We start from the raw sequence: 14,962 nt of genomic DNA, 5'->3' as shown, positions 1-14,962 counted from the left end.
TGCCAGTTTGGTCATAAAACTGTACAAGCATTTATAATATGGTTGATTTGTTTTGTTAAATAGTTAAAAACAAAACAAAAACACCGTCTGCAACTTAGCGAAAATATCTTAGCGACTGTCTCTCTAGCCCATAAGAGAGTGTGTTTACTCACAATGTCTTGACAGATGTAGCCGATGGCCTCTAGTGTGGCCTCCTTCATCATCTCAGTGCTGCCTCCGCTGATGACGTTGTTGACCAACAGACTGATAAGGTCCGGCCACTGTCCAGCTGGTAGCTCGGCCACGGCCACGTACGCGACACACTGTGCTGCTGAACTTGGTCTGTTGTTCTCCGTACCCAGGGCTCCGACGATCTGTCAACATATACAAGTAACCATCAGACATTTTACTTACTAGGTCATTGGACCCTCAGGAAACAATCAGAGAAAATGCTTGGAACATTTGAAAACAAGATTCGCGCATATACCTGGACAGGTTTAGGAAGATGGCACTTGGAGAAGAAGGACGAGATTAATGTATACGAGAATTATATCAAGAACCAGACATTGAAGGAATGATAAAAACTTATTGACTAAATTGGTTGGGTCATTTGTAGGCCTGCCCTATACAAGAAGTGTAATGAATTGATCAATTTAAGTGTGCGGGAAGGAAAACAAAGAGGTCTAGAAAGACCAAGAATGAGTTAGAATAACAAAGTTACTTAAGACCTGAGAAGGCTCTACTCAGCTATAAAGGTACAGCAGAAGACCCAAGAATGTGGAGGCAATACGTTGGCAGAGTCAACCCAGCCTGGTTTTCAATGGAAAAAGGTGTTAAGTGATGAAGTGAAGATATGAGTTATTGAGATATATAGAGAGATTAGTTCATGGTAAATAGGCACTGTGAATAGCAAGTAATATAAAATACCCCCACAGCAGCAAACCTGCAGACTAAGTGAATTTCCATTTGCCTGATTGAATTTACGCTAAAATGTCTCCCTAAAAAACATTTATTCCCTATTTAAATAGAATTTGTTTAGCAAGTACTCTTAGGTTTGCTGCAACAGGGAGGGTTAAAAACTTTTTTTGTAAAATGTTAATAGTTTGGTAAGAAATAAATGTATTTTGATCTCAAATTTGATCAAAATATGTTCACAAGCAAACTACAACAGTTTACTTATTCTCCATAAGAAAAACATGGGAATTTTTAATTTACCATTTTTTTTTTATTTTCTCCGTAGCCATTAGCCGCATAATAACACTTAAATATACTAAACTATTTGTTTTTTTAAGCTCTACAAAGTGGTTTGGAAATAGATTGCTAAATTTTATGTTTTTTGGGCCAAAAATTGAAAAAACCCAAATTGAAAAATTTTTACCCAATAAAACCCCCTCATAAACCCCCGTTCCCATAGTCTGATCATGCTGGTTCGCGAATTTGTTTGAATAAATGTAGGTTTACACGTTTATACCAAATATCATCAAAATCGGATCATTTCTGCTCGAGTTATTGTGCTAACGGACATATATAGGCCTATATACTAGCAGAGTATCCGTCCTTCGTACGGGGTTGGCATTTAAGTATAAAATGCTTATTGCAGTTATACTCAAGCTTTGCGTGTGCAATGGGTTTGATAAAATTTGCTTCTTTAAATTTATGGTATACTATAGTATTACACATCTAGGCTACCATAGCCATAATGTTCTACCACTTCATCCAAACAATAAAGAAAAATAAATTATTAAAAATTTGCATATCACAAATTAATCATGAAATTTAAAATATAACTTAACTGTAAAAAATCCTACTTTGACAGTTCTCATTGTGTATCACGGGGTTTTTTTTTTTTTTTTGCTGCTTAGTTCAAATTAGCTGTTTTCATAAATGCAAAACAAAATATTAGTGCTGCACCCTGTTGGTAAATCTTATAACTTTTTGATGCTTTTGCATAGAACCAACTTTTTTAGTTGACACAGCTTACTAAATTCTTTAATTCCCTTTAAATATGAATAGGCCTACTCATAAGGTTAACATGGGGAACTACAGATCCATTGGGGCGGAGCCCGAGAGGATTTTTGAGATAAGAATATGCCTATATGTTAATCGGGATAGTGAGCCATCATCATGCCAAATGTCAGCCTAATCCGCCAAGTAGTTAATGCATGATTGAACTTCAAACAAACAAACAAACATACACACATACAAACAAACAGACAAACTTTCACATTTATAATATAAGATATATATAAAAAAAATAAAATATACAAAAAAACTGCAAAGTATCCCAAATCTCATAGCCCCAAAGCCGTGTTTACACAGTCAGTTGGCAAGCAGGTTATCTGCCTAAGGTAACTTGGAATACACTTGCCTAGGCTTATATTAAATCGGTTGCAAAAATTAACTTTTTTAACAAAAGAAAGCAACTTGATTTTACAAGGGATACCACTGAAACCAAAATAATTTTAAGTTTCGTAATCTTCTCTGTCCAACTTTTAACAATGAAGACACTCATCTCTTTACTGGTTGAATACAACAAGCAAAGTTAAATAAGTCTAAAATTTATAGTAGGGCCTAATGAGCAACTAAAAAAGTGTACAATAACCTTCAAAAACGCCTAACCTATAATATATTGTTCTACGTTATTTGCTTGACTCAGCAAAACAGTTTACAATCTTCTCTCAGCAAAAAAAAAAATCAAGTTAAGTTACTCTTAGGTCTCTGAATTGACAATCATCTCTGAATTATGTTCTTATGTGGTGAAGTATTCTAAACAAAATGCCTTACTCAAATCTATTGTTGCTTTGATGAATGATTCTTGTATTACAAGTTTAGAGACTAAAGCCATGCAACTACAAAAGCTCTTGTCTTAAAAAGGAATTGCTTAAAAATCATACTTACATTCTTTTTAATATACAGTCTGACATCTTCTGGGAATGCCAGCCATCGTTGTTGGTATTGTAGTTTGACTGTTTGGTCTTTGGAAGTGAGGGTATTTTTGAGTTGAAGACCCGCAGCCATCCTAGCAACTGGGCTGTTGCCCCCATGGTGTAACACATCGGAAAGTGTTTTGACGAATTCAGGCTGAAAATTTAAACGCAGAACATTATGTTATGCATTAGCGGTGCATGTATCAAACAAACCAAGGAATTACCCGTTATAGTGAAATAACTTAACTGTAGTCTGCTGACCAATTTCATTGGTAGCACTAGAACTCAAATTCATTACGTTGCTGCCAAGGATATGTAGTCAATCAAGCTACTGATTTAACACACAGCCTGTGCTAAGTCTTTATATTACAAACATTTTGGGTACTTACAAATCTGTAGCCTATACTATGCCTTTTTAAATATGGCGCTTTATAAATGTATTTTAAAATGTGTTCTTTAAGGTCTAATCAGGTATTTAAGTAGGTATTCTAAAGATTCAAAAAGATAACATAAATAGTAGAAAATCAAGAGCAAAAATCTCTTCAAGGGACGATCCATAAAGTATTGTAAGTTAAAATACCCCCGCTGCAGCAAACCTGCAGACTAAACAAATTTCCATTTGTCTGAATTGATTTTAAATTAAATCTATGTAAATAACATTAGGTTTAAAAACAAGTACCTAGGTTTGGTGCTACACGGAGGGTAAGCGTGTTTTAAGAGATTTAATTATTATATACTAAGCTATTAAAATTTTACTAAAAATCACACTTTGTTAGTTTACCTGTAGCAGCAAACCTAGGTAGGCATACTCGTTAAACCTAAATGTTAATTTAATAGATTTAATTGAAAATCAATTCAGGCTAATGGAAATTCGCGTCGGCAGGTTGCTGCAGCGGGGGTATCTTTTTAAATTCCTCACAACATAGGCTACAATATTTTTAAGTTTTTGACTCTTGAGCTGTGATATTTATTTGACTTGCATGTATAATTAGACCTACCATCTTTTAGTTTGAACTGTACTTGTAGCATTTTAAACATAGTAGAAACTAATTATTTATTTATTTTAGAACTGTCGAAAGTTTTGTAGGAACATGTTGATTGTATTTGTAGCGCTTTGTGATATTTCGTGCAGAATGTGTTGTTTAACTGACGATTCCAAATGCATTTAATGTTCAAAGGAAAATAAATATTCTTAGTCTTATAATTGTACAAATGTAGGGTAAAATCAATATCTGTATATTTTTATTTTATTAAAATTTTTAATTTTATAGTCACTACAAACATTAGGATGTGGAAGAAAATAATTCATTAGCAAAAAAATGCCAGCCGAAGCCTGTGTTACACGTCAAAAATTCATATAGGCTAGTCATTTTTGTAGAATTTTTGTTTGGGATCCTAAATTTTGAACCAGCGTTGGACACTCCAAAGTCAACTTATATTTTCCCCTCAAGTGTTTATTAAGTCATCTTACATATAGTTACACCTCTGAGGTGGAGTTGATTACTCATACCTTCTTAATCTATGGTAAACCTACTTATCTTGTATGGGTAAGCACTTAAAAAAAAACATTACCTCTCACTTATTTCAATACACATATAAACTTACACAAACTATTACTAGGCCAGCTTGTTTTAACTTATTTAATTAAATTATCTTTGTTACTCTTTCTTTTGATACATTTAATTACATTGTATTATTATTTATATATTAAGACAATCTATTTAAAAATGAAACTACCCTATTGCACTATAAAATGTTTAAAGGGCATTAAAGATTCTTATTCTTCTTGTTTACTTGCAAAACTAAGACATTTTGGTCTACTGAATAGGCTATAGTTGGCAGAGTTCATTTTCTTAAATTTAATAAGTTAATTCATTTTACAATCTATTGAACATTAAACTATATAATTACCAGATTAGTCTGAGCAGCTTGTTCCAAATAGCTCTGGGCAGCCTCCAACTCATTTTTATCTACAAAACAGAAGTTGCTGTTAGACTAAATATACTAGAACCCCTGACCTGAATTTGGATTAACCGAAATGTTCTATAAAATAATATAGGGCTGTAAAATGCTTTAATAAATTCAGTTGTCTGGTTTAAAGTATTTTCTATCCCATTGTAAATTTTTTGTAGCTGAGATAAAACACTGAATTATACAGGGTGTCCCGTAAGTAAACAGCCAAACTCCGGGAAATGGTTCTATGGGTCAAAATAAAGAGAAAATCGAGAATAGCATTTTTTTTTTCAAAATCGCTTTGTTAAACCAGATATCCGCCATTTTTATATTTTTTTACAAAAACATTTTTATTTTTGAATTTTTTCAACAGATTTTTATAAAACTTGGTACGTAGGTTAAAGTAGAAAAGACTAGCCTAATTTAAGAAAAAAAATTCATCTTGATTCAATGAAAAATTTCTAAATGGCGGCCAATTTAATTTTTTAAACTTAAATTACCGGTACTCAAAAACGGCTTATTATGAAGAAATGTCAAGAACACTTTTATTTAGAATTTTTAATTCCCTATCAAACGAAGATCAAATAAGAAATAGCTGAAATATTAGTTGTAAAATGGGGCAAACCTGACTAGCTTCTGCCTTATTCTACCCCATTTTACTATTAAAAATCGTAATAATTCAGCTATTTTCTATTCGATCTTTTTGAACTTGGTATCGTTTGATGGGGAATTAAAAATATGTGTTTTAACCCAAATATAAGTGAAGAATGAGTGTGACAGTTAGTAGTTAATATGTTAATAACATATGTCTTGGTGTTACGTTTTACATTTTGGATTGAGTTTTTGTTTTAAAATGAGAATACACCACCTTTAGATGTACAATAGGCCTAGAGTTATTTAATAATTAACCTAATGACAGTGCCGAGCAGGGTTGCTACCTTAGGGAAAAATCGGGACATGGCCCCTTTTCCCCTCGGATTAACATAGGCTTAAACGCAGGCATAAGGTACCGAAATCGGGACTGTAACGGCAGAATCGGGATGGGTGGCAACCCTGGTGCCGAGTTTTTTTTCAGTTTTTGCTGAACTTGTTAGGCCTAAATGATTTTTGTTGTGGTGTATCCCAGAACCAAGCCACATTTTTCTCAGTGAGAACTTGTCGAGAAGGAACTATCAACTGAAGCATCTGGTATAAACTTTGATAAAGTACCGTAGATTGTGGATGTTAGCCTCCGGATTGCAAAATAATATTCTGTATGGTGATATGAGGAAGACAGAGCTTGATCAGTTCAAACTCAGTGAATCAGTGCTTTTCATATTCAAACCAAGTGTTGGCTGAGAGCAAAAATAGTTCAAGTTGGCCCTGAACCATGATCGTACCAAATTCAGACAGGTGATGGACGAGAATACCGAAGAAACTCATGGATCATAAGACAAGACGTAAGTCATTCAGAATCTCCCATCATGTGAACGAAAGTCAGTCGCCCAGGTTAGAATAACATTTTAACAATGACTCAGCTTCTGTTGTAAGAAGAGGCGAGAGGATAAAAAAAATACCCCCGCCGCAGCAAACCTAGTGCAGACTAAGCGAATTTCCATTTGACTGATTGGATTTACACTGAAATGTCTACTTAAAAATATAACATTTATTCCCTATTTAAATAGAATTAATTTAACAAGTACTTAGGTTTGCTGCATCAGGGAGGGTAAAACAGTTTTTTTTTTCCTTTTGTAAAATGTCAATAGTTAGTAAGAAATGAAAACATTTTCCAAATTCAATCAAAATATGTTCACAAACAAGCAAACTACAACAGTTTACTTATTCTCCATAAGAATAACATGGGAATTTTAAATTTACAATTTTTTTGAATTTTCTCCGTAACTATTAGGCGCATAATAAATTATTTGTTTTTTTAAGCTCTACAAAATGGTTTGGAAAGAAATTGCTAAATTTTATGTTTTTTGGGTAAAAAATGGGAAAAACCTATTTTTACCCCATAAAACCCCCGTTCCCATGGTCCGATCATGCTGGATCGCGAACTCGTTCGAATAAACGTACGTTTACACGTTTGTACCAAATTTCATCAAAATCGGATCATTTTTACTCGAGTTATCATGCTGACGGACACACATATATATATATATATATGAATTTTAACGGATGGTGTTTTTGGCCTCTAGGGACCTCAAAACGAAAAAAAAAAAAATCGGTCCCGCGTCCAGGTCTTACCATGAGTACTACGGTAATAGCTTATTCCCTATATGGGAAATTCGCTAAAAACAAATAATTTTTACTTGTGAAGGAGGGATGACAGTCACTTAGTAGTTATAATATCATCTTAATAACGTACCTATGTTAATAATTGTTCAACACATGACTTGTGTTATTGTTCACATTTTGGATTGTTTTTGTTTTAAAATGAGAGCACGCAACCTTAAGAAGTTCAGTGTAGGCCTAATTATTTAATAGGTAAAATAACTTAATCGAATGACAATTAGTGTACGGAGTGTGATGCCTTGTGCAGGTTTTATTAATTACCTACTGTAAGACCCAGCTGTTTCATTAGTCATGAGCATTATTTAATGAAAGCCCAATGATCAAGGGCAGCTGGGTCCAGTTTCCAACCATCAAAATGCTAACTTAAGCCTGGCCTAACTTAACTCACTTTTCTCAGGATCGAACCGGCGACCTTTTGACTACCGGTACTAGGCGAGCACTAGCCTATAACCACTAAGCTACCCAGCTATTTATTGGACTAGACTGCCTATTGATGGAGACCTTAAGCTGTGTTTACACTATACAACTTGTTTTACAAACTTTAGTTTGTCAAACATGTTTAACTTAAGTTAACTTAAACTTAGTTAAACTTTGTTTTAAGTACCATAGTATGAAATATGAAGTGAAGCGGAAATATGAAATATGAACACTATAAACTTGTCTTGACGTTGTGTTTATAGGTACGACTAACTTAATGTTGTAAAACAAGTTGTATGCGCCATCCCAAAAACAATGATGGCTAAGAGAGCTCGCCCAAAAACTTACACAGTTATCATTAACTTAAGTTATTGCTATAAGGGGCGAGGATCGTGATCTATTATTGGCAGGCTGTTTGTGCCGTGATTTCCTGTGATAGAAAGACAAGGTCAAAGCGTCGTTGGGTGGTAGGTTCGTCACTGCAAAATATAGGATTAACTTAAATACAGTGGCAGTGAAAGGTTACGAGATTTTGAACAAGATAAAACGAGTTGTTGGCTAGGGAATTAAGGACTGTTGGTAAAACTTTTTAAGAATGGCAAATGTAGACTTTTGTCTGGGCTATGCCTACTCATGGGAGCAAACTGATCTAGAGCCCAGATAGCAAAACCGATGTGGGTAAACATGTTTGTCATTTCCGAAATGGGTAGGCTAAGTAGGGAACGCTGCAACTTAACGTAAAAAGGTACAGTTTTTTTTACTGGGCTAAGTTGAGTTCTAAGGCTAATTTACGCTAAGTTACAATTGTGTTTTTTAGATATGGTAAAAAAAAGGAATTAAGTTAAAGTTTACTAACCTAATTGAATCTATAGAATATTTTCAATCGATAATAAGTTAGCGTAGCCCAGTTAACCTAGGAAACTTTACCCATAAGTTATAAGATAAGGTTGTACCAACACTATTTTAAGGTTGTACAACATCCTTATTGTAGACCTAACTTAAGTTAGCCTACAACTTGAAAGTTACCGTATTGTATTTTTAAAAATGTTTAAACCCTCCGAGTGTCATGCGTCGCTGCAGCGACGCGTAACACAGTTTGTGTAGTGTCAATTTTTTGCCCAAACTATTAGTGTTTGTGTAGTGAACACTGTTTACGGCGAAGGCTCTATGACTGACAAAATCGGATTGAACTGGATCGAGTTACGTATCGTTCTTTTCATTAGATTCTAAGCTTTCTCCAGAGGTCTGTCTCTAAGCGCTTTATGTTCTCCGAGCCGATCGTAATTGTAGCAGACAGCTGACGTGCGTATTTGTAAACAGGTTAGTAAACCTCGGACCGATGACTGATGTGTTTTATTATGTTTATCATTGTTTTAGTGTTAAAAATCAAAAGTAGTGATATACGTGGTGCATTATAAGAAGATTTAAGTGATTTTGAAGGGCAGGTTGATGATCCTGAAGAAGTAGGTAGTGATATTGATGTAAATTATCAGCCAGATTCCTAGCTATGGTTAGGCTATGCATTCTTAGCTAAACCCTATGTACTGAAATCTGTTTTTTGGCCATAACTTATTTATTTGCAAATCTACTTCCTTATATTATTATATATTTGTAATCCTCATAAAATTTAGAACAAAGTGGTTATTTTCAAATATTTATAGGCTTATAATTTATACAAATTTTCATTGAGCGCGAACTTATTTTTTTTCAATTTTTCCAAAATAATTTTTATTTTTACCTAAAAAAAATTTTTTTAAACACATATTCCTTAGGTTTTATGTATGATATTGAAGCCCATGATTTTCCAAACAAAATGATATATAGAACAGTAGAATTAACATTGTTTTAAGCTTTTCAGATCCGTTTTAATAAAACCTTGCAAATGCGCCAAAAATAGGCGGACATTAAGGCCTAAACTATGGACACTCGGAGGGTTAACCAATTATTAGGCCTTGGCTAAAACTTACTAGCCTAGATCTAACTTAAGTTAGGTCCCTAACTTACCAGTTAATTTGTTATACAACACAAGTTTACAAAACAAGTTGTAAAGTGTGAACAAGGCTTAAGTTAACCCTAAATCCTTACACTAAGTTTAGGCCTAACTTAGGGGCCTACTTAAAGTGTGCACAGCTCACCAGTTTATAAAAATTGATAAACTTAGGCCTTAAAACTCAATAGGAACAGTAGATTGGCCTAACTTACAGTAGCCCATCACAAAACACAACCAAATATGGAATAGGGACACATTCAATTTTACCTAGGTCTCTTGAGCCAATGGCCTTGTACAAGGTGTCATGGCATGTAGGTTTTAGGAAGCACAAACCTAGGCCTAGACGAGTCTATAATATCAATTTTATCTTACATACAACAGAATGTAGGTTAACAAAATTCAGACGCATAAACTCAGGCCGCATGATAGGACTAGACCTACCTTAGAATACTTAATTCGAACATTAAATGGCCTCTAGATAGTCTTCACCCAACCCTGATTACTCAAGTAGGAATGATATGGAAATATTTAAGTAACAAACGAATACATACCTGGAGAAACAGTTTTTTCGAGGATTTGGATTAACTGAGCTGAAGCTTCTGAAGCCATCTTAACTATCATTGCATAAATTTAACAAGAAATAGGAAATTTACACGTCCACAACACCGCAAAATTCATGGACCGGCAATGGAATTGCCTTGAAGGGACGTCATTAGTATTCCTCCGCCAAGAGCCACCTCGTTCTCGGTCTCGTGTCAAGTGCAAAATTTTAAAAATTAAAATTTGTTTCTTAAAATATTATATTAAGAAAAATATTATAGCCCAAAAGTTATATAGAGTAGTTTAACTATGGATTTATTGTACAGTATATCAGAAAAAAATATTTAATGTGATTTTATAGCTGAGTAATGCAAAATAAAAGGGATTTAAATATTACGATTGACATATGAAATAATATAAGTTGAATAATCCCTAGATTCTTTGCCTACCCTACAATCCAACAAAAATGTCAACACATTCAAAAACACAGTAAATTAAGCTATTCTATTATTTGATAAGTAATAATAAATGAAGTACTAATATGGAACTACTTTTATGGGTTGCCTCCTAAGACGGCACTTTCGCGCCATACACTATCCCCGGGCGGAACTAAGAAAATCGGTGTCTAGTCTGGCCTATTCAAAAGTCATTTTAATAGCCACAAAATTAATAGTCATAAGACACTACATATAACAACATTATTAAGTTTCTACAGCACAACAAAGCACTAAAATTAACGACGAAGGCTAGGAACCAAAAATATACAAATGCTTGAAATTAGGGTTTTTTCAATTATTATTTATTTACTTAGTATTAGTATAAATCATTCGTACTAAACAATAACTGCATTCAGATGCAGTTGTAGTAATAGAGATCGATGATGCATTGTAGGCCACCAAAAATAGAGAAGCAGGAAGCAGGTAGTGGAGGTTGAAAGTGCTCGCTCAGAAGAGCTTAGTTTGCGACATGGGGTTCGTCAAGGGTCTGTGCTTGGTCCTCTTATCTTCGTAATTCTTGTCAATGATTTAGATCTTCAGGGCCGCTCACTTTTATATGCGGATGACACTACCCTGCTGGCAAGGGGAAAGGACATAGAACAAATCCGTCTGGACTCAGACGGATTACTTGACGAGGCCAAGAATTGGTTTGTGAGCAACAAGTTGCAGCTCAACGAGGATATGACTCAGTGACTCATTTGCACTATGAAGATGACTGATGCGGGAGCCCCTTGAAGCTCCTTGGCTTCTGGATTGATCCGAAGATGTCGTGGGGTGAACATGCAACTCAGGTCTGTCATAGGCTTTCTAGAGTCCTCTTTTTGCTGAGGAAATTGAAAAAAAATCAGTGGATGTTTTGGTATCGGCCTATTACGCCCTGTTCAACAGTCACGTCTCATATGGGCTAATATTATATGGGGACACTCTTTCAAGAGTCAGAAAGATTCTAAGGGCTTTTCAGAAGAGAGCAGTGAGGCTTTCGACTTCGGTAGGCCGCCGAGACCACAAAGAGTAAGCCTCTGTTCTCCTCTCTTAACATTCTTACCATCTTTAATCAATATGTACTTGACATCGTCTGCTACGTTAAGGAGAACATTGGTGATATTTTATACAGCGTGGTGCAACATCAGCACTAGAGGAGCTATCGATCTGGATGTGCCACGATGCAGACTAGCCAAGTCACTAAACAGCTTCCCAGTTATGGCAGTGAGACTTTTCAATAGACTCCAGTAAAGAAGGTGAACATGCCCAGTTTTGCTATAAATTTATTTATTTATTTATTTATTTATTTATTTCATTCCAACGGCAAATACCAATACTTATAGGAGGCATGATGCAACATGGCTACATACAAAGAATATACAAAAAGTTCAGATAATACAATACAGAAATACACAGAAATATAAATACATAATATATAGGAAATACAAATACAAAAATATACTGAAAAACATATAGAAATATAGATACAGAAATACAAATAGTATATATGTGCAAAATGCTTGATATTCAATGAGATTACGAGAAATTACAACAAATGCAAAACAAGCAGAAATGACTATTTACAAAAGCAAAGAGACTTTCAATCCACCGAATCAATCAGCTATAGGCCAGGGAGCAGCGAGCATCCGTCTTCTGATGGTAGTTGAACTGTCACAGAATAGGTCGACCGTGTCGCAGAGACCATTCCCAAGCCTCATCATCCTTGCCAGTGGACCGTGGAAGTCGTAGGAACGCTGGTAATGGCGCCTGCTAAACAAGTCACGTGACCGAGTTCTGGATGGAAGGCGGAAGTCCACTTGTGACAGAAGCATGGGACAGTCCAGCTGACCACTGATAAGCTTAGCAAGGAACAGCACATCTGCTATACAGCGTCTCACTTCCAGGTCAGGGAGGAAAAAGTTAGCCTGAAGTCCAGCAAATGGAATTTCCCTGTAGTGCAGTCCCTGACGAACCCCCAGTAGTCTCACGAACTTCCTCTGCACAGCCTCCAACTTATCGATCAGACCCAGGTGGTAAGGGGACCAGACAGGGCTGGCATACTCCAGGAGCTGACGCACAAAGGATGAATAGAGAGTCTTTAATACGAGAGCATTTGTCATACCACGAGTCGACCTAGTGATGAAACCCAGCATCCTATAAGCTCTTCTGCATATGTCGTTGACATGTGCATTAAATGAGATGTCCGAAGAAAATGTGACACCCAGATCCTTCATCGTATTCACTCTTCCAAGGGGTTGGTTATTCATTGTATACTGGAAATGGTGCAGGTTGTGCAAACGGCCAAAGGTCATAACGGAGCACTTAGAAAGATTTAACTTCATGTTATTAACAATGCACCAGTCCAATAAATTGCTGAGACTTGTCTGCAGGCGAGCAAAGTCATCATCACTGGAGACCACGGTGTATATCTTCACATCGTCAGCAAAGAGTAGAGCGTCGACGAGAAGAACAGACGTTATGTCGTTGATGAACAAGGTGAATAGGTGTGGCCCGAGTAGCGACCCTTGAGGAACACCGGAGGTTTGCAGAAATTCTTGGGAAAGCGCACCAGGCAGTTTGACTCTTAGGCGCCGGCAATGCAGATATTCGGAGAACCAGGAAAGCAATGGGCCATGGATTCCATAAGCTTCTAGCTTGCTGACAAGGATGGAGTGGTCAACTTTGTCAAATGCCTTCGCAAAATCGATAAAGGCAACATCAAGCTGTTTACCTGATCCCATAGCAGATAATATGCTTTCCTCAAATATCATCAGGTTGGTGACGGTTGATCTAGAGGAGGTAAAACCATGTTGACTGGGACTTATTAGCGGTTTTAGAAAGGGTTTAAGGCGAGAGAGCACTAACATTTCAAACACTTTCCCCACTGATGAAAGGATGGTGATAGGTCTATAGTTCTCGACTTTCGATGGATCGCCTCCTTTTAGAATCGGAACAATGTGCCCCGTCTTGAGAGTCTCAGGGAATATTCCTTGTTGAATGGACAAGTTGAATAACATAGTCAGCGGTTGGGCCAAAGTGTCGCTGCAGTGTTGGAGGAAGGATGGAGGCACATTGTCTGGGCCAGCACCCTTCGTAACATCAAGTTTTCTGAGGACTTCTAAGACTTCCAATACAGAGAAGGAGATGATCGGTAGTGTAGAGTTGGCATTGAAGTTAAAAGGAGGTGGTGAAACTACGGGCTTCGAGAAAACCGATGAAAAGAAGGTTGAAAACATTTCAGCTCTCTCCTGAGGTTCATTGGAAGAGTTTCCATTAAAACTAATAATAGATGGTATAACAGGAGATCCACCAGAAGAGCGAACAAAGCTCCAGAAGCATTTAGGGTTGTGAGGAATCGAATTTTCTATGTGCCGCAAATAGCTTCTATGACATGTACGACTCAGATTCCTGCAGACATTACGCAACTCACAAAACCTTGAATAGTGCACTGGAAGGAATGTTTGCTTGTAGCGCTTATGGGCTATTTTCTTTTGAATAACCAAATTTATGAGCTCCGCAGAGAACCACTTGGGGAAAGATGAGGTTCCGATTCGTTTTATGGGACTGCACTGCACGCAAATATCTCCAAGCACTGCAATCACTCTTCCAAAACACTCATTGACGTCAACTGAGTCGTGCAAAAAGGAAGGTCCGTTGATGCAAGTGATTCAGAAGCAGCATACAGATTGCACTTACGAAGATTTGGGCAGGTGTAGAATCCAGCATGAGGTAATCTTCGAGAAACTGGCAGTGAGAAAGACAAAGGAGGATGATGGGGATCGGCTTGAACTAGGTACTCATCAGCAACGTGAACGGAGACCGAGTTGAGACTACAAAAAATCAAATCCAATGTTACTTGTCTGAAATTCCTTATGTGATTAATTTGGACCAAGGAGTGGAGTTCAGCGAGGTTTTCAAGAAGTTCTATCTTGGGTCGATCAATAATGGGCTCTTCAGGCGTAGTGCAGTCATACGAGGCGATGTTATAGTCACCAGCTAGTAGTAAGGAAGATGACGAGGGCAAAGAAGATACTACTTCGTCCACCGACTCGCAATACTCATTATATGTAGATACAGGTTGTCCTGGGGGAATGTAGACACAATTCAGTACCAGTTTGTAGGTGGGCAGAGACACGTAGAGATTCTCAATGGATGAATCATTAACTATTTCATGCGATTGAATACAATTTTTAATCGCAATTAGTACCCCGCCACCCGACGCTTTGTTGCTCGAAAGAATGCTTCTATCTTTCCTATAAATCGTGTAGCTGTTGTTTGCCTGGAGCTCAGAGTTGGAAATGTCTGAGTATAAGTTCGTTTCACAGAGCAATAGCGCGTCATATATGTTGCAAGCCAGGGAATTTTTGAAGTCTATAAGTTTTGTTCGGAGGCCATTAACA

General features: G+C 36.5%; 1 protein-coding gene across 3 annotated transcripts in view; it reads right to left on the bottom strand.

The window, feature by feature from the left end:
• Window positions 1-10,252, bottom strand: part of LOC128999480 (importin subunit beta-1-like) — a 33,248-nt gene extending 22,996 nt beyond the window's left edge. For all 3 annotated transcript variants that reach the window (XM_054426024.1, XM_054426025.1, XM_054426026.1), the window contains exons 1-4: window positions 10,095-10,252; window positions 4,818-4,876; window positions 2,878-3,060; window positions 153-353 (exon numbers count right to left, since the gene is read on the bottom strand). In XM_054426024.1, the coding sequence (XP_054281999.1) occupies window positions 153-353; window positions 2,878-3,060; window positions 4,818-4,876; window positions 10,095-10,164 (513 nt within the window). In that variant the 5' untranslated portion in view covers window positions 10,165-10,252. The remainder of the gene's footprint in view (window positions 1-152; window positions 354-2,877; window positions 3,061-4,817; window positions 4,877-10,094) is intronic.
• Between the last annotated feature and the right edge of the window lie 4,710 nt (window positions 10,253-14,962).

This window comes from Macrosteles quadrilineatus, unplaced genomic scaffold (assembly GCF_028750875.1).
Source record: "Macrosteles quadrilineatus isolate MER2022 unplaced genomic scaffold, UCM_ALF_1.0 Scaffold_8__2_contigs__length_117827958, whole genome shotgun sequence".
Lineage (NCBI taxonomy): Eukaryota > Metazoa > Arthropoda > Insecta > Hemiptera > Cicadellidae > Macrosteles > Macrosteles quadrilineatus.
Note: the sequence above shows the minus strand (reverse complement) of the source record. Positions and strands in the feature narration are given on the sequence as shown.